General features: G+C 47.3%; 1 protein-coding gene across 4 annotated transcripts in view; it reads left to right on the plus strand.

The window, feature by feature from the left end:
* Positions 1 to 19633, plus strand: part of PLXNB1 (plexin B1) — a 52325-nt gene that overhangs the window by 24015 nt on the left and 8677 nt on the right. For all 4 annotated transcript variants that reach the window (XM_061357205.1, XM_061357203.1, XM_061357206.1 and 1 more), the window contains 21 exons: positions 1320 to 1420; positions 2124 to 2256; positions 2940 to 3096; positions 5843 to 5951; positions 6045 to 6153; positions 6734 to 7597; positions 8032 to 8157; positions 9237 to 9359; positions 10252 to 10345; positions 10581 to 10747; positions 11777 to 11928; positions 13733 to 13838; positions 15190 to 15326; positions 15499 to 15675; positions 15850 to 16018; positions 16216 to 16458; positions 16910 to 17086; positions 17333 to 17481; positions 17824 to 17924; positions 18741 to 18958; positions 19132 to 19310. In XM_061357205.1, coding sequence (XP_061213189.1) covers positions 1320 to 1420; positions 2124 to 2256; positions 2940 to 3096; positions 5843 to 5951; positions 6045 to 6153; positions 6734 to 7597; positions 8032 to 8157; positions 9237 to 9359; positions 10252 to 10345; positions 10581 to 10747; positions 11777 to 11928; positions 13733 to 13838; positions 15190 to 15326; positions 15499 to 15675; positions 15850 to 16018; positions 16216 to 16458; positions 16910 to 17086; positions 17333 to 17481; positions 17824 to 17924; positions 18741 to 18958; positions 19132 to 19310 — 3791 coding nt within the window. The remainder of the gene's footprint in view (positions 1 to 1319; positions 1421 to 2123; positions 2257 to 2939; positions 3097 to 5842; positions 5952 to 6044; positions 6154 to 6733; positions 7598 to 8031; positions 8158 to 9236; positions 9360 to 10251; positions 10346 to 10580; positions 10748 to 11776; positions 11929 to 13732; positions 13839 to 15189; positions 15327 to 15498; positions 15676 to 15849; positions 16019 to 16215; positions 16459 to 16909; positions 17087 to 17332; positions 17482 to 17823; positions 17925 to 18740; positions 18959 to 19131; positions 19311 to 19633) is intronic.

Below are 19633 nucleotides of genomic sequence, written 5' to 3' on the forward strand. Positions count from 1 at the left end.
TAATTAAAACTGTGCCACTTCTACTGGTTTTAATCAATGAAAAGATTAAGCTGTTCATCTGTAGGCAGGTAACCTACGAAAGCAGAAATGTGGGGGAAGTATCCTCAGCAGAGGTGTGCTTTGGCTGGGCCTGTAATAAGTCTTGTAGATGAAATCATGCTGTACAAGGAGCCATGTGAGGCACCTTTCCCTCTTCTCCTGCCTTCTGTAATTCTGTTTGTGCCAGTGGCAGATGTAAAAGAGTCATTCTGATGCCTCTGACTCTTGGAATATTGGTGTCTGCTGAGTAGGAAATCCTTTATTTGAGAGGATTTGTACAGCACCACTCATATCAGCTCCTTAAGCTGGAAAGAAAAGGATCCTTCTAGTAAAGGAAATAGCCCTTGAGTTACTCTGAAGGAAAGAACAAACATAAAATGAGAGCATGCTGGAAAACCACTGCTTCCTTTCACCCCCACCCCAAGCACTTTGAGATACTCAGAACTTCTCTAACGCTTCAAAGGAAGAGCTGAAGTCTGTGAGTGGAAGATGATGAGGGAAATCTGAAATATATCCTTTCCAGTAATTGTTCTGTCAATTAAAAAGCATAAATTACATCTTGTATGCAGCAAAAGTAATAGGTTGGGGATTAGAAGTTGGCATTTTGAAGTAACTGACAGGGTAGTAGCTGGAGTGTAGAAGCGGATTAAAGGGAGGAGGGCAAGAGGCTGAAATCATCAAGGCTAGTAAGTTTAAAGCAGAAGTGTTTTGCAAGTAAGTTACCCCCACATACCAGAAGAGTTTTGTTCCACACTGATCAAAGCTGCTTGCTCTACTTTCAGTCAAAATGATAGTTCTGCCACATAGAGCTGAGCAATAGTGCAGGTACAGTCAGAGCCCTTAGCCAGAGCTGCTGTCTCCAATTTCTGTCACCCCCATGTCAGAGAGATGATGTCCCATGACAGAGTCCAGAAAAGCAAAAGAGTGAATGGTGTTCAGTCTGTTCTTTAACCTGTTTTGTTAAAATACAGATTTTGCACTAAATAAAGTCTCCTTCTTTCAAAAAGTGTCAAGGATAACCCATTCATAGAATACACATTGCCCATCAGTGCCTCTGGGCAGCCTGGTGTTTACGTGTCATTCACCAATATGTGAAGTGGCCATTCAGGTAGGCTCTGTGAGCTTGTTCCTGTTTCCTTTGGTTTTACCCAATATTGGGGATTAAGAAGTTGTTTCAGTGAGCATGGAGATGATGGGACTTGCTAGTTAGGTAGAAGAAGCCATAGACCTGGTGCCCGTGCTGTGTGTGCTGTGTTTTCACTGATTGCTTTTTCTGGCAGGTGGTAAAGGTTCCCATACTGGAATGTTCCCTATACTCGGACTGTGAATCCTGTCTGGCTCTGAAAGATCCATACTGTGGCTGGTGTGTCCTTCAGGGACGGTAAGATAGCTCCCTGTTGACCTGCAAGGGTTCTGGGGAGAGATACTGCATAGGGATTGTCTCTACTTACTCTCCTGTGTGCCCGGATTTAGTTTATTTTTAGCTCCTTTATGGGATGTCCTCTCTAACTTACCATTGCTCTGTCTGCCTCCCTAAAACACCACCGGCAGTTGCACACAAGGGTATCTTTCCTTTGCTTTTTTTGAGTCACCATTCACCATGCTCCTTTCCAGTGGATTTCAGCCTGGTTTTAGTCTGACTGCAGCTCAAACTGTCTCGTTTCTAATGTAGAGAAACTGTCTTATCTCTTCTTGTGTCACTCTCATTTAGCACTCTTCCACTTCTTGCTGCCCTACTGATGTTGCTTAATGAGATATGGTTTGTTCCAGTGTGCCTCTCTTCTTGCTGGCTCTGTCCACCTGTAGAATGCCATAGGAATATATGGATTTAATAGGAATATATATATTGCCAATATATTTTGGCAACAGTTCATCCTGTTATTGAAAGTGTGAGAGGCTGATTTCTGTGTCTTTTATAGCAGCTCCCCCAAGACTCTAGCAAGTGACTAGACTAGACTCTAGCATGACTCTAGAGTAGTGAGAACTAGAGAAGACCATGGGATGTACAAGATGGCCAGTGTCAGCTTGGAAGCTGAGCGTGTCCCATTAGATCTCTCATAGAGCTTCTTGCTATTTCCCTGCAGGTGCACCCGTCGCTCTGAGTGCTTGCGGTCCAGGTTGAGTGAGCAGTGGCTCTGGAGCTTTAACTCTACACAGCAGTGTCTGTCTGTCCAGTCACTAACTCCAGCCAATATCAGCAGAGAGGAAAAGAGAAATGTGAGTGGTGTTGATCCTCTGACGTTCAAACATGTAGAGAGCCCCCTACAAACTGAGGAGTCACAAGTTTTCCTGTTGCTTTCAGTGGGGTACTGAATCAGAGCCTTCAACCATGTCTGCTTCACATAAGGGACTTAACAGCTTGGCTGTACCAGGAGATGGTTTCATTGTTTTTTTCTCTAGGAAACTAAATGTCCTTGCCTTCCCAGAGTTCCTGGGTATTCTGGAGTATTTGATGGCTGCTTGGGTGAGGTCCCTCCTTGGATTAGTGTCTCTAAGGTGCTGTGGTCTCGCAGTGTTTCTGACACTTGCTGTCAGGAAGAGCTAAAAGGAGTTACCCAAAATTTCAGCATCTGGGAGCTGGCAGGAAAGCTAAGAAGGTGCTGCACTGTTCTGAAGCCTGATATTGTGTCAGGAGGTGGCAAGAACCTGGTTTTTCTACAGACTTGGGCAAAGGGGGAAGTTGCCAATTGCTTGGTGGATGCCAAGTTTAGTTTGGGAATGGCAAGAAACAATGATTTGGAACAGTCAGTCCTAGGAGGCTTTATAGGAGTATAGATGTACATGTAGATAAGTACTTCAAGGGGTCTCTTACTTTGAAAAAATAGAACAAGAAAATTAGATTAAACAAAGAGGAATGAATTAGAAGGCAAATTACTCACTGGATACTATTGAATTGGTAGATATTCCTGGCTATCTCGGACTTACCTTCCCTGCGTGAGGAAGAATTTTACTCATGTTACTTTGAAGATTATGAAAGCCCAGCAGTGCTGACAGAGTCAGGAATCATGTGTCCTTCTCCAGATCCCAGCCAAGCACCAGCTTTGCCAACAGGAGCAGGTCAGTGAAATGCTTTAAATGGAGCATGATAGCTGTGATACCATTGCTGGGAGAAAGTACGTTGTAGGTCTGTCAGATTGCCAGGATTAACAGCCACGAATATATGTGGTGTGTCAGCAGGTGTTCATTTCATTCTTCATAATATCTGTTTGCTTTCTACTTGTGTGTCACACATCCTGTGCTATTTTGGGCTGTTGCCAAATTCCAATGCCAAATTCTGGTAGTTGGAAAGGAGATCCTGCTCGAAGGGTTGTGTGCAAATCTGAACATGAGCTGAAATGCAGTCTAGAGTGGTGGCTGGTTTGGCAGCTTTGTCATAAATCTGGAGAGAGAACTCTCTTAAGTACTCAAACCAAATGCAAACATCCTCCAAATCGCTGTAGTAGTGGGAGAAGGATGTACATGTAAGGGAAGGAGGGATCTACAGTCCTTTAAGTTAGAAATGAATCTGCCGTGCTGCACAAAGTCAGAAAATACAGAGCCAGCTTTCTATTACTGCAAACAGTAATTGGCTGATCATAGCTAATTGGCCACTCTAAAGAACATGGGAAGTTCTTAGTTTATAGTCTTTGCATTGGATTTTACTCAGCCTGTGTGTGAGAGCTGCTCTATTCAAAGAGCTCATTCATCTGAAGTAAAAGGCAGGTGCCGGTTGGAAAGCATTCCACACAATTCACCAAAGTGGCTAAACAGATTTTCCATGGAAGCATGCAGCTGGCTAATAAGTCTGAAGCAATCTCCATGGACATAACATAACATAACATGACAGCAGAACCCAGCTATCACACTGATTCAGTCTCAAACACCTTCATTTTTCAATGGTCTCCATTCAGGGTGGTCAAGCAGAGGGGGAAAGGGCTTCATGCACTGCCACTAAAGGCAGAGTGGGCAGGATTGGTTTCCCTGTTTAGTTCTGCACATGTGGGCCTGGATTTAAGCACAGTTGTGAAAAATCAGTAAAGCCACAGTCTAGTTCTCATTATTCCAGGCTTCAGATATTCTTACTGGCTCCCTTGTAAGTCAGTCTTGCTCTCATTCCAAGACTCCAGAGATGCTTTACCTGAGCCACTTTCACATTGCATCTCCAAGACTTAACAACTCGCTTTTGTTTTCCAGCCTGAATTTGCTCATGAATGGTTTGTGTCCCTTTGATCTATTTGTGTTGTCCTTTTGCTTCCACAGCTCCAATCCCACTCAGTGAACTATGACCAGGCATTCTAAGCACGGAGTTTTGCTGTGTTAACTTCGTGTTCTTTTGTTACTCAGACTTCCTCTCTCCATCACTGTACTGCTAGCCCTTTCTGCATGGCTTCTGTGCTCTGCTAAGATGAATTAGAAGCTGGTAACCAGAATCAAACACTGTTTTCTAAATGAGGTTTCATCAGGGCATTAAATAGTGTCACTTTCCTATTCCTACTTATAATACTTCTCCCAGCTCACTAAAACATTTGTCTTTCTTTCAGCTTTGTTTTAAAGGTTGCATACCAGCTCATCTGTCACTTTAAGCTGTTGAGCTTCAGGTTGATAGCAGAAACTCTTGCTGTCAATTTGCAAGTGCTCACCCTCATGCTCTGTACCACTGAACTGCATTATTGACATCATGGGAAACAATGGCCTTTTTGGAGAAAGGAATATTTATAAACATGGTGTCATAACCCCACAATCCTGGGAGGTGTTAGCCCTGCCATCACTGCCAAATGCAATCAGCCCTGTGACAGTGATGGGAGCTGGCAGTACTGCAGTGACTCCTGCTCCAGCTGCGTATATAATACCCTGATTTTCTCCTAACCATGGGTTTCCATGCACACCTCATCATCAGCTGATTTACTGGCATGCAGCTTCACTTGCCATCCTGTCAGGAGCCCAGCTTAGCCCTGACTGATCCTTCACCACACATGTTGGTTGTTTTGTGGTGATTAGGGGTTGCTTGCATGAGGAGACCTGAATTCTGTGAGAGGAATGATGGACAAGCTTCTAGTTACTTACACTTCCAGCAAAATGTCCTGAGAAATGGCAGCTCCTGGAGTTGAGCAGAGCATGCAATGTGGTCCCATTATTTGGGAAACCAATACCCAACTCTGAGGACATTAGTCTGGAACAGGATTAATCAGCTGGTTTAGTACTGCCATATGCAAAATTCCTCCTTCAGCTCATGCTATCAGCTGCAGTTAAGTTTTGACCATCTCTGCAGCATTTTGGTCTATCAGAAGACAGTGATAGTCTCTTCCTGAAGAACTGGGCTATCCTGAGGCTTCTAGTTGACATGAGACCTGGATTTAAAGCAGATAAGCTTTCAGTCATTGCAAACGAGATTACAAGTCTTAACCCTCTTCTCTGACTGACTTCTTAGTCTGGGCATAGAACAAAGCCCTGAAGATAAAGGGCTATGTCAGTTCTAAGGGTTTGTTTTTCCTTTGGATGAAAAAGGAAGACAATCAATCAGCTTTGAGCATGGAATGTTACATCTTCCTCTAATACAGAGATGACAGTGGAATTATAGCAGATGAAGATGGGAGACTAGCCTTCTGACTAGCCTTCCTTGCCATGGGTTGGCAAGAGCTGTCATAAACTACTCCTGGCAAACCTGTCCAACCTGATTTTAGTGTCCGTAGGATAATCCAGTGATTGAGATGCTAGAGGAATCTGTCTCCGTGTTTGACAGTCTCCTGGAGCATGCTGAGTCTCTTAACAGTATGGCAGGCTTAGAGTGGCTCCATTTCTAAGAAACTCTTGTTTTCATTTTCAGATCATGTCACCATAAAGCTCGTAGTGCGTTTCCATGACATCTTCATTGCTTCTGTGGACTTCTCTTTCTATGACTGTGCTGCAGTGGCCCTGCTGTGGAAGTCGGCACCGTGAGCACATGCTTTTTCTTCTCTGTAGCTCTCGGGAGGGTGGCTCTCCCTGCCTGGGTCATCTCAGCAGCTGCTTCTCCATCATTATTCCAGGTGCAAGAAGTGTGTGAGCAGTCTCTGGGGATGTAACTGGTGCATCCAGCAGCACCTCTGTACCCACAAAGCAGCCTGTGAGGAAGGAATCATTATCTACAATGAAAGGGTGCGTTTCGTACTCAGTCCTAGTCCTGTGTGCTAGAACAGCCTCAGTGAGATGCAGTGAATCAGATCTCAGGTAAAATAACAGCTCTCAGTCACATGAAGCAAGCAGGTGAGCTGCTGGAGGCTCTGTGTGCCTCATGTTAAAAGGCCTTGCTAGGTTTCTGAGGAATTGCCATTGAATGAAGCAGGGTTATCCAGCCTCTGTTTTCAAAGCAAGGGACAAGAACAAGCTGCCAGAGAGGCTGCAAGGGGGAAAGTGAAACGGGTGCCCAGTTTGTGGCTGCCACAAGTAGTCTTGCAGTTCAGTGGGGGGTGAAGGCAGGCAGACCTCCCTCTGAGTGGAGGTGAGTGCAGTAATCAGTGGGAAGAGGGAATGTTGCTGGATCTTCTGCACTTTGAGCATTCCCCAGTCTTATCCCAAGACAAGGTGGCATGAGATGTAGCTCTCACTTAAATCCAGAGGGTGAAGCAGCCTCTTGTGAGCGCTGCTACAGGAAGTAGTATGGAGTGTTTTCCTGCTTGGGTTCTATGCTGTTTATATTCTTTCTCTCTTCTCACCCCATGATGCTATTTTTCTCTAGGCCCAGATCCCAGCCTCAGGTGTGTTTCCTTCTTCAGCAGCTCCCCTCACCAAGTCCTCTACCACAGCCCCAACCACGGCCACAAAACCCATCACTCCCCCCATCATGCAAGTGGTACCCAGCACTGTGCCCTCCTCAGAGCCCAACCGCATCACGTTCTCTGCAGCCTTGGACGTGACATCTGAGCCTACAGAAACCCTCAGCTATACATACTTGACTCTCTCCACTGAAGCAGCCTCTCTCCAGGCCAGCACAGAATCCCCCCTGCCACCACCAGCAGACAAACCTGCAGTCACTGAGCCAGAGACAGCTTCTCCTTCTGCATCTGTCCTCACCAGCCCATCCAAAAACATGGATATTGCAGCCTTGCCCACTGAAGGGCCAGCCACTGCCCAGGGGCCGCAGCACACCAACCCACCCACCACGCTAGTGGGTAGCCCTCCGCACACCTTTTCAGCAGCAGTAACACCTTCTCCTCATGTCACCAGCTTGAAGTGGCCTCCGAGTTCTTTTCCTACCACGGAGGCACTGACATCTGCCATCCCATCTCTCCAAACTCCCAGCCAGGTGCCAGGGGGTCCTGCTGCCTCTGAGGACTCTCCTGGATTGCTGGGAACTGAACTACCTGCTTCAGAGCTCCCACCATCAGCTCCCCCAGAGTGGCTGCTGGAGGAGGGCATGGAGCTGCAGGACACAGAGGACTGGATGGATTTGCTGCAGGCTGAGAATGACACATCTTCCTTCTCTGCTTCTACCCTTCTGTCGGGTGATGGGGATTCTTCAGAGAGGGATGTCCCTGACTTCCCCAGGATCCTTCACCCTGACCTCAACTACCAGTATGATGCTCCTGAGTTTTGGGAGGAGGTGAGTTGCTGGGCTTTGGGATTCCCAGTCTAACACTTTGAAATGTTCATACCCATTGAAGGTCTAGTATTTCAGCACACAGGAGGGGTTGTGCCCTCTGAGAGTGTAGAAGCCGAGGGGTTGTGCCCTCCGAGAGTGAGAAGCTGTAATGTGAGGAGAAACAGCAGCCTGAGGAAGAAAAGCGTGTGTGAGGTTCCTCGGTCTTGCAGAAGTGCTGCTGGCCTGAAGGTGGCAGCTGCTGTGATGTCCAGAGTGTTCGCAGCTTTCTGCTCTTCACCTCTTTGTGCTCTTGTATTGCTTGCATAGAACTTCATGGTAAAGCACAGCCATGTCTTTGTTCAAGCAGGCTGTTTCTCTGTTGGCATGTCAGGCTTTGATTCCCTGTATGAGAGCCGTGGAGGTCTCTTTCTCTGAAGCCTTGTGTTTGTTTTCAGGATGAGGAGCTTAGCTGGGGTCCAGATGCATGTCCCTGTGTGCAGCGAATCCAGGGATCTTCACTCTTTCCAGTCAACGTGGCAAGGAAGATAACGCTGCTGGGAAAGAACTTCCACCTCTATCAGGTAGCTCACCACCATCAACATCGAGAAACTGTGTTAATGCAGAGCACTCTGGGCACCGTGTTCGTTGCACTGCTAAAAATACATGTAAGATGCAGCTGTAGCTCTGCCTAGGTTTCTCCTGTTTGCAGAAACACCTTAGGGGGAATGACCTAATTCTGTGAATAAAACATTTCCTAGCTGGATTTATTGGTGAGTTGGAGGTCCCCCAGAGAAAGGGAGAGTTCAGATGTGCACCAACCTGCTGCAGAAGATCTGCATGCCTTTGAATTCAGTTGCACCTGTGCTGTAGTTCTTGGAATAACTTCCTGATGAATCTTTCCTCATTGGGTCTCCATAAGCTAAAGATAAGTCATCTGTTCCCTTTCCTCCCCTGGCACGTTCATGTTAATGTGGCTATTCCTGTCATACCTGAAACTTCTGCAGTAGGGAAAACCACCCTTGAAAGCTATGTTTCTTGGGTGTGCCTCTGATAAAAATCATCTTTGCTTCTCAAGACAGAAGCCTGATTTAGTAACTTTTTACAAACAACTGCCTCAGAACATGCAGCCCACGGACTGATCATTACTTTATGTTAAACCTGATATACTGCACTGCTCAGTACAGAGCTGGTTGCAGATGCGTATCCATCTGTTTTACAGGGAGTGTCTAAGCAATTCAGTGGAACGTGTACAGGAGAGAAAGAAGGAAAATGCACTTAGAGATTTTGAGGTGCAGTGGCCTAGTCTGTGTACTCCAGTCCTCATTTCCAAGCTAGTGTTTCACAGATACAGGCTTAACTTCAGAGTCCCACTGGTTTTGCTTTAATTCCTCTTCCTGTGCTGAGGAATTAAAGCAAAACCAGTTTTCAAACACGTGTTCCCTTGTGTTTTGTATGGGTTTGTCTTTCATTCATGGAGGCAGTGACAGCACAGAGAGCCTTGAATGTAGCACAGAGTTGGTATAATGAAGAGAATGAGAGGAGCACGCTGCTTGCAAAGTGGCTTTTTAAAAGGTTCTGAGTTGGAGAAGGAGGAGAACGCTGTCGTGTAGTAGGAAGCTCTGTGTAGTGAGAACTGGTGCCATGTCTGTCTCCTCTGCAGGACCAGCAGTGGGACTATGAGTGTGTCCTGAATTTGGAGGGGAGGACAGTGGTGATGGATGCTTATGTGGAAGGAGAAGAAACAAACAAATCCCTCTGTTACATCACCTGCCAGATGAACCAGGTGAGTGCTTGGGTTAACATGGCATTTCAGAGCTCACACTGGTGCTGGTTTCACTCAGCAAAACAGCAGGTTGGAAGGGAAGCTCTTTGCAAAGGTATCTGTGGAATGTTTAGCACGATGGGGCCATCCTCTGTGCTGCTGCTGCCTGGCAGTGCTGGTATCTGCAACTGGCAGAAAGATTGCACAGCCTGAGCCACATAACCTGCATTGACTGTAGTATGGGATGATGCCATCTCTGAGCTGTCACTCGTCACAACCTGCCAGGACTGTGCCACTTCAGCTTTAGCTTGAGGCACTGTTGTTCATGGTTCTCTGGATCGTGACGACTTCTGTGATGGTGGCTCTTCAGTGAAAAGAAACATGCTGTTAGTACCAGGTTTGTTCTCAGTGGTGGAAGGTAGGCTGTGGATGGTAGGATTAACAGCAAAATTACAACAGCCATGTACATTTTTGGGTGGTGTGTGGACTTTACTTAGGGCAGGGTTTGCAAGCAGAGGTGCTATCTTTGGTTCACAAACACATATGGTTAAGGGAGAGGGACAACACAGGCTCTTGTGCCCATGAGCCCTGTGGACCAGTTGTAATCCTACATCTTCAGCACTACTGAAGATGTGCTGGATTGAGCATTTTTCTGAGCAGGTGGCTTGGAGATAGGAATTAGCCACAAGGAATGCAGATAGGGAGCTGGTCAAGTATTGTGAGCACAGATCTGTTTCCGGTGTTCATCCTAGTTAACTAATGCCTGCCACTCTTTCTAGAGCATTTGCAGGAAGCTCTGTCTAGGCTCTGTGTGCTGGTGCACTGCACAGGATGGCTGCTGATGCTTTTTGCCTATTTAACTGGTTGTTTGTGCCTCTCAAGTCATTTGTCTTGATGGTCTTTGTCTTTGCAGTACAGTTACGCAGCGCCTCAACTCGAATTCAACGCTGTGGTGTTTGTGCAGAGGCAGCGACACCTTCGAGTGGACAGTGCTGCAGATCTCCATGGTAGGAGCCCAACACTTCCCCAGCAAAAACACTGCAGATGGGGTGGAAAAGAACTGAAACATCCTCAGATGAGGCCTTTTGCGTCTCTAATAGTCCTGTCACAAGGAATACATTCGGCCTCATTCCTGTTGCTTGTCCCAGGGGAGGGAGGAGCAGAGGGTTCTGTGCAAGATGCCAGGTTGCTGGATTATTCCCCAAGGGATGCTTGCAGATACCTCTGAATTCTTCTTTGCAGTGACTTTTTACAACTGCTCTGTGGGACACACTGACTGTAGCCGCTGCCAAACTGCTGACTCCAAGTACAACTGTGTGTGGTGCGGAGGTGACAACCCCAGCTGTATCTTCAGGGGCTCCTGCAAGGAAGATATAGAAGACCTGTGTCCAGCACCTCTCATTCACTCTGTGAGTAACTTGCTCGCTAGTGTACTGCACCCAGGACTGCATTCTCCAGTTAAAGTCAAAGGGCTGTGACCTTGGAGCATGAACAGTGCAGCTCAGTAATACATTTCCTATCTGAAGAGCAAGTTAGTCCTATTCTATCGTGACCCCTCCGTGTTGAGGATGCTAGACACTTGTGCTGGGCTTTCTGTTTGCTGATAGGGAACAGTGGGGAAAGATGCATTTGTATCTCACATGAAGCTGGCACACCAGAAGGAGCAGAATCATTCAGGAGCTGGGAAAGGGTCCACAGATCCTCCAACTGTCCTGGGCCAGATCCTGAAACAGATTGGCCCAACTGAGCCTGGGGCAAAGGAGGACAAAACCTAATAATAACAGCACAGCAAGGATGGCAAAGGCATGACAGGTTACTGGAATGAGTTATTTTTGTGTGTTTATTTTAAATGTTTCTTGCTAACTGCCACATGACAAGTGTCTGTAGCCATGTGTCCCTTTTGCTGTCAGCTTGTCCTCCCTCCAGTGGCACACAACATCCATGTGCTGCATCTTGTCTTAGTTTATCTTGGATGCCGCTCAGGGGCAGAGCTTTGACGTTTTGTGCAGCATGCAATTCATTGTCGTACTGATGCTGAGGGGGGAATGGTGCTTGCTGCTTCAACACCAGTAACATGTATTGGCTTGTGCGTTCCCGCTCCTCAGCAGAAATGCCCTGTGGAGTGGTCAGCATGTTGATGAGAAGGCAAAGCAGAGCAGTCCTTTGAAGTCTATAGTGGATTATCACTTGTGGGGGGGGACTTTTGGTAACAGTGAAGTATGGGAAAGAAGGCTCCAACTGTGTGTTCTTAATGGCCTTTCTCGTCATGAGGGTGCAACCTGGTACTAGTCCAAGCCAGTTAAAGGAATCCATAGCGGTGACCCGACCAGGCAAAGTTTGTAATGGGGCAGTTGAAGGGCCCTGTGCTGTAGATCAGTTGCCAGAGTGTAGAGCTCTGAGATACTGTGACATTGACACATGCGCGGCTGTCTTTGCAGGTGTACCCCCTGTCTGGACCAGTGGAAGGTGGCACTAGAATCACCATCACTGGCTCAAACCTCGGGCAGAAACATCAAGACATTGCAGAAACTGTCACTGTTGCAGGAATTCCCTGTGCCGTAGATGCTCAAGAGTATGAGATCTCTAGCAGGTAGAGTATCTGTGAAACCTCCTCCCAGAGGCAAGCGCTGGCTTTTCCCTTGGCTGCTGACACCAGCCTGAGATGTCCTTGCCTTTGCTGTAGCAGGTATTGAGCCTTGTCCATTCCCAGGGAGTGCCCCTGGGTAAGGTCACTGGTTAGTTACTCAGGCAGTGACCTTAGAGAGATAAGGTTGTGTACAAGGCAATGGCCAAACAGTGCTGCCGTTTACTGACCACACCATCTGAGTTTCTGGGTGTCTCTCCCAGCTACAGGGTGATTTTAGTAAAGCAAAGGATATGCCTTGGGCAAGCATCACTGCTAGGAAAATATCCTGACCATGTTAACACAGGGTGAGGATGGGAACGTGTGGTTGGAGGTACACACAGATTCTTGCCTCTGCTTGAGTGGGTACATCCCTAGGTTCGTTCTTCACTTACCAGCCAGACTTCCCCCTCCTAGGAACAAACCAAATGAAAGGACCCCCACAACCAGGGGTAGACCAGGGAGTCCTGGTGGGTCCAACGCCACTCTTCTGATGGCTGGAAGTGCCTGGCAGGTCACACAATGCTTGTAAACATGGTGTATAGGAGGAGAATGAGAAGCAGAAAGACCTGTCCTGCTGAATCCAGCTAATGTCAGTGACAGAGTGCTGGGGAGCTGGTGTGTCTGGCCAGGGCAGAACCGTACAACAAGGCAGTGTAATCTAGATGTTGAGAGGTATGACTGGGGGGTAGCTAGGAAGCCAGGAGAAGGGAATATTTGTGTAGTTGGCCTGTGGCAGGGCACGTAGGTGGGAGCCTTGGACAAGGGAGGGAGAGGAGCCAAGCAACCAGAAGAAGAGGAGAGCAATTGTGAGTAACCTCTCATTAGAGCTATCACAAACCCATTTTTCCATTCCATGGTAGCAGTAGTTATAGCACCCTTCCCTCTGGGAGCCAGATAAGATCCTGCTGGGAAATGGCCTGCTGTGTTGAGCAGTGTTGTCCTGTCTGTGCGCCTTGTTTGTCTGGATCCATCTGCTTTCTGTTTTCATCCTAGAATTAGAGCGCAATCTTGCTGGGGTTAGCACTGTGTTTGTTCTGTATCTGTGTATCACTGGCATGACAGGGTCCTGGCTTGGCACTGCCTGCGTTCCAACTCCTGAGCCTTTTCGGTTGAGGGAATATAGCTGTGAACCTGGAACCCACTCCTGAGCAAGGCCCAGACAAAGGCTGGGAAGTCTCCTGAAGAGTAGCTTTCCTGTTAGCAAATCAGTGCTGTAACATGGGATTCCTTGCTGCCTTGTTCTGAGAGCAGCCTGCCTTTTCACCTTGTCAGCATCTCCCACACCAAATAATGGCTGGAAAAAGGGCTGGGAAGAATGGGTGGTGCGGATCAGGGAACTGGCTGGTTCCAGAGGTCATTGGCTGAAGACCAGTGCCAGCTAAATCCACAGTCTTCAGTTTTCTTCTAGATCAGACCTAGTGCTCATGTGTGGATTGACCACTGCTAGCCTGGGATCACTCCAGATGTGACTGATTCGATCACCTCTGGACAGTAACAGAGTTCTTGGACTCTTCCTGTATCAGTGATGCAGTGGGCTTCATCCTATCTGTCCCAAAAAGCATAATCGTGGATAGAATGAGCCTCTTTGGAACAGACAGCACCAAATCCAGGTTTTAAAGGTGTTTGTCAACATTTGGTTGTATATTCTGAGCATGTGACAAGGCAGAAAGAAGGGAGCTGTGGGTCACTAGATGGTGTTAGGACAATGCAATGGACACAGCTCATCTGCTCTTCCATGGTGTGACCCTGTTGTTGGATTGTCCTGCAGTATCGTGTGCGTCACCGGCAGGAGCTGGACAGAGAGATCTGGGCACGTTGTGGTGGAAGTGCCTGGAGGAGGACGTGGAGTTTCTGGGCACATTTTCACCTATCAGGTAATGTAACTCTTGCTGCTTTAATACCTCTCCTGTTCTTCCAGTATCTCTGCTAAATGCCTGTGTAGTGCATGAACCTGTGGGACCCTACAGTGTGTCTTTCTGGTGCAGAGATATTTTTATCAATGGCTTAACATCTTACTAAAAGTTCTGACCTTCCTTTTATTAATGTGTAAATTGCTGCTTCTTTTAGCTTCTGGCCTTCAGCAGCCAGTGGCAGTAATCCAAAGTTACTGTGCATTGTATGGAGAAATGTTTCCTATTGTTTATAAACATGTTTCTGATAATTCTTTGGTATCTTAAACCCAACAAGGATGAAATAGTGTTTAAGTCGGTTTTAGATCCTATTACTCACTTTTCATCCTTTCTGTTGAACTTTGTTATGTACCTAGTTGCATGTCCCCCTCTCCCATGGGAAGGGGAAAGAGATGCTGAGAAGTCTTAGGCTGTTCCACTTGGGGCTGTATAAAACCATTTTATATACGGGATTATCCAGTTGTTGCTCTTGGTTTTGGTTTATTTTCACCATTTTGAGGCAGAGTGATGGGAACTGTGTACTATGGTCAAGACAAGTGTAAAGGAACTTTTGCTGTGGCATAATTCCCAGTACTTCCTACCACTTGATGTGGTTTTGCTGAGATCTGTGCTTACAGCTGGCGTGGTTGTTACAGGTACTAAAGCACTCTTGAATGGGCAGGTGCTATTTAAGTTCTCACAACTGTACACATGGTTGGGTTGTGTTATTGCTGTACTCTCCCTGCTCCTTCTCCCTTCAAGTATCTTCATTTATCAGCAGTGACTGACTTTTGCTTCTCAGGTTCCTCTAGATGCTGCAGCTCCTCAGTGGTAGTAAGTTTTTGTTGCTCTGAATAACTTACCAAGTTTTGTTTTCCCTTTCCAGGCCACCTACAAGTAAGTTTAATAGCACAAGTCTCAACACAAACTCTTAGGGCTCCCTGCTGGTAATCTCCTCATCTACAAGGCAAACAATTTATTTGCTGCCTTGTTTTTCCTACCATGAGTTATTAATCCAGTCACTGATCTGAACAATCCCTTTGAACTGTTAATCCTGGGGTTTGTGTGAGGCTCACAGCTCTGCTGTTTGCAGCTTCCATCTGCCTTTTGCAGGCTGTGGAAAGGCTGGTCCCCAGTTCATGGTTGTTGCTGGTGTGACTGATCCGTCCTCTGTTGCCTCTGCTCCATAAGCTAGCTGAGGCTCTGCCTGTGATTGGGATCTATAGCTTCTGTTTTCAGAGCACTGGAGGGCACTGAACACGTTCTGCTGTTTTCTTTCCTTCTTATCCTATGAGGTCCTTATCTCTCACCTCTCATTTTTTGTCCCCTCTCCTAGAATCCAGAGCTGAAATCCATTGTGCCAACTCAGGGCCCCAAAGCAGGAGGAACCTGCCTTACCCTCCTGGGCTCAAAGCTGCTGACTGGGCATCCTAGTGAAATCAGTGTCCTGCTTGGAGACCTCCCCTGTCACATGTAAGATCAGAGTTATTGCTTGCTTAGATAAGGTACAAGATGCTTTCACCATTAAATTTATTAAAAGATCAGAAGAGGTTTGCAGACTGTCTGCAAAGAGCAAGGCACAATACTATAAAATTCATCTCTGCAGTGGCTGTTAATCCCTTGTTCTCTCTTCTGTCCCTCCAAGCCTCTCTGAGATGACAGAGGATCAGCTGGCATGCCAGACCAGTCCCAGCAATGTGTCTGCAGAGCTCCCAGTCACCATCAAATACGGGGACCAAGAGCGGAGACTGGAAGGATCCCTCTTCAGATACACTCTGGATCCCAACGTCACTTTTGCAGAGCCACCTAAAAGCTTCCTCAGGTAGAAAGGCTGAGGGCACCTTCCCCAGGGCTGTGTGCTGAGGCCAGTACTACAGCACCAAGTTGTTGAGTTACACTTTGAAGTAAAGGCAGGCTTGTGGGAATGAGCATAAGCAGGAGGGTGGAAACATGAGCAAGAGAGAGGTGATTGAGATCAGCTGCTTTTCTCTTTCAGTGGAGGGAGAGTGCTCAGAGTTCATGGCTACAACTTGGATGTTGTACAGAAACCCAAGATCCGAGTTACGGTTTCCCCATCCGAACGGCGGCGCCGAGCTCTGGGACGATGGCGCAGAATCATCCCTGACACCCAGTGCCCTGAGGGTGCTCTGTGCAGCGTCCAGCAGGTACCATGGCAAAGTGCTCTGTGGAGCTGAGGGTGCATAAGGGCTGATGTGTTGCTCTGGATTACTGGGCTTTCTGTCCCTGTAGGATTTCCCTCACTGCTATCTGTTTGGATCGTACTAGCAGTATTGACCAAGTGGAAGTGTTCTCTGCCAGTTAGTGCTTCACTACTGACACGTCTTCTGCCTTTTCCATTTAGTTTGAAGAACCATGTCTGGTGAACTCCTCCTACCTGATCCTGTGCAAAACTCCAGCTATTAACCTGCTGTTGCGGAGTGTCCATATCAAACTGGAATTTATTCTGGATAATCTCAGCTTTGATTTCAACTCGCTGCATCCCATGCCCTTCTCGTATGAAGTTAACCCCATCCTAAAACCCTTGAATGCTGAAGACCCTGCCAAACCGTATCGGCACAAGCCAGGAAGTGTCATCTCTGTGGAGGTAACACAGAATCTAGCTGGAAATCATGTTCCTTGGACAAAGTTGTTCCTAAATGAGTGTTTTAAATTGGTGGCATGCAGCATGCAAGGTTTTAAAGCATTTGGCAGGTTTACAACCTGCCACAGCACATCTACACACTGTGTGTGTGTGTATGTGCATATACACACAGAGTGAAGTCCTGCTGTGGCTGAAGAGCCTTAAAAAGACAGGCTATTTATAACTGTACTTAGGCAGCATGGTACAAGTCCTAAAGCTGTAATCTAAGTTATATGCAACTGAGTTTTTAGCTTACAAAAGGAACTTCTGCAGCCAATTCTGATGCAAGCCTAGTCGGAGAGGAAAAAAGGCTGCTTTCATCCAATGGTGTTGGTTTCCTCCATCGTCTCTGGAGCCATGGAAATGCAGAGTTGTTTTTCCCCTGTTTTGATGTGCTGTTCCGCTTCTGTTCCAGGGGGAAAATCTAGATCTGGCTATTTCCAAGGATGAAGTGATGGCTATGATTGGAGAAGGAATCTGTGTGGTGAAGACTCTGACAAGGAACCATCTGTACTGTGAGCCCCCCTCTGAGCAGCCAGCCCCACGGCACCGCACAAAGCGGGAGGGCACAGACTTGCTCCCGGAGTTCACGGTATGGGATCAGCAGTACCTCAAGAAATCCTGTTGGTTTTTGAAGCACAAGCAAGAAGCAGAGGAGGCAGGGAGTGGGATGGGGAGTGGAGGAAAGGCAGAAGCCTGGTGGGTGATACGGGGGGTACCAGGGGTTTTAAAGGAGCTGCTCTTGTGCTCAACTCTACTCTTACAAGCCAAGGACTGCCCTATGGCTTTGCGTTTCATTGCTGACTGAGCTTACATCATGGCACATCCTTTCTTACAGGTACAGATGGGAAACCTGAACTTCCTCCTGGGTCGGGTGCAGTACGACACAGAAAGCCAGCTCACCTTCCCACTTGAGGCACAGATTGGGTTGGGTGTTGGTGCATCCTTTGTGGCACTGATTGTTCTGGTCATCGTCTTCATATACAGGTAAGAAACTCTGGCATTGTATGAGGTCTTTAAGTTCCTCACAATGTTACGCAGTGGTTGTGGCCAAGTGTGAACATCTTGGGACTAAAGAAGATCCCTGTTTTCTTTGTTTTGCACCAAATCCTGAGCCCCTGGTGCTGTTCGATGTGTGGGGCACGTTACACCTGCACTGTGGGTGCCCCTAGGTGTGGGCTCTGAATGAACACTGGTATCCTGCAAAGAAGATGGTTGGTAGAAATCACCTCAGCACCAATTATCCTGGAGCCTTTGGCAGCAGCACAACAGTTGGGAAGGACAATCGCAGGTTAGGGCCACTTGGAACAATTCTGCTTCTTATTGCAGGAGGAAGAGCAAACAGGCTCTGAGGGATTACAAGAAAGTTCAAATCCAGCTGGAAAATCTGGAAACAAGCGTGCGGGACAGATGCAAAAAGGAATTCACAGGTCAGTCACTGAGCTCCTGGGCTCTTGCAGCTTCAGGGAAGCTTGAAGATCCACTCTCTGCCCTACCTCTCTTTCCATTCCTGCATATTCATTTGGGCAGCTCAGAGGATGCAATAACTTTATCCTGTGCCAGTGCATTGAAACATATAGCCCAATTCTTCCGTTTTTAGTTCTTCTCTTTAATTCAGAGCACAGTGATCTATACAGAGCCCTCTGATTCTCCAGTTTATCCTTCAGACTCAAAGGAAGAGCTGAAAGTCAAGAGAGCAGCACACTTGGAGAGATCTTAACAGCAGCTAGTCCAGACTTTGTGTAGGGCAAGTTGAAATATACCGCATGTTTTGGGTCCACAAACCTTTTACTTAATGTGCTTACAGCAGTGAGCCCTTGTGAGGGAGACCTGAGGCTCTGAAACTGGGAGGTGACTCAGACTGTAAATCCCCAACTAATGTGGGAAGCAGTGAGGAGCAGATCTCTAATACTCTTGTCTCTAATGTAGGTAATGCCTGTAACCACAGATCTGTGCTGAATGGTGGCTTCCTCTTTATAAAACTGGAAACAAGCCCATGAGTATAAATAAGAATAATCACCAAATTCACCTTTTAGTTCCTCTCCAAGCTTCCTCATGCAGTTTATGCTGGTGCCTAGTTTAGTTTGAAATGTCCTAGCAGTGTGACCCCAGTGTGCCTCTTCCTGTCCGGAAACATCCTTCCTCTCCCTCAGTCCCATCCTGCTGGCCCTAGTTCCTGCATTCACCTCGTCCTTTGTTGTTGTATGATCATGTAGTCAACCTCATGGGTATTTCCTTTCCTCCAGACCTGATGACTGAGATGATGGACCTCACAAGTGACCTTGTAGGCACAGGAATCCCCTTCTTGGACTACAAGTCCTATGCAGAGCGTATTTTCTTCCCTGGACACCGTGAGTCACCACTGCAGAGGGACCTGGACATCCCCGAGTGCCGGCGGCAAACAGTGGAGCAGGGCTTGGTCCAGCTCTCCAACCTGCTCAACAGCAAGCTCTTCCTCACCAAGGTAATGGCCCTCTCTCTGCTTGCAGGGTAAGGACAGGGCCCCATCACATGGGAAGCAGGCAGTGTCTGTTAAAGCTCATTCCTCAACAGCTCCCTGCAGCACCACCTCTTCCAGCAGCCAGGAGCTGCCTTGTTTGCAGCAGATTCAAACTGTGGTTTCTCTCTCCTCACCAGTTCATCCACACTCTGGAAATCCAGCGCACTTTCTCTCCAAGAGACCGGGCCTATGTAGCATCATTGCTCACTGTGTCACTGCATGGCAAGCTGGAGTACTTCACTGACATCCTCAAAACACTCCTGAATGACCTTGTGGAGCAGTATGTGGCCAAGAACCCCAAGCTGATGCTGCGGAGGTGAGTGAGCCAGCCATGATCCCAGTCAGCCAATTGGCAAGGAATGTAGAAGGAAAGGTGTGAAAAGAGTAGGAAGCTGGTGTTCCCTACCCCAAATTCCTCTTCTTTTGAAGCTGCTGCTCATCAGCTCTCTCCTTGTGTTCAGGTACCAGGGCTCTGCCAAGTCTGCTAATCTCAGTTTGCTGTTTAGAGCTCCCTGGGCTCATAGTCATGCCATGTTTGGAGGCTAAACTGAACTGTCCCCTGTATTTGGATCCCCATTAGCCTCCTGTCTGATCCATCCTTCTGGAGTGAACAAATTTACCTTGTTTGAGAACTACCAG

Source organism: Neopsephotus bourkii, unplaced genomic scaffold (assembly GCF_033783945.1).
Source record: "Neopsephotus bourkii isolate Nb327-2 ecotype Australia unplaced genomic scaffold, CSIRO-AGI_Nbou_v1 NB_887, whole genome shotgun sequence".
Lineage (NCBI taxonomy): Eukaryota > Metazoa > Chordata > Aves > Psittaciformes > Psittacidae > Neopsephotus > Neopsephotus bourkii.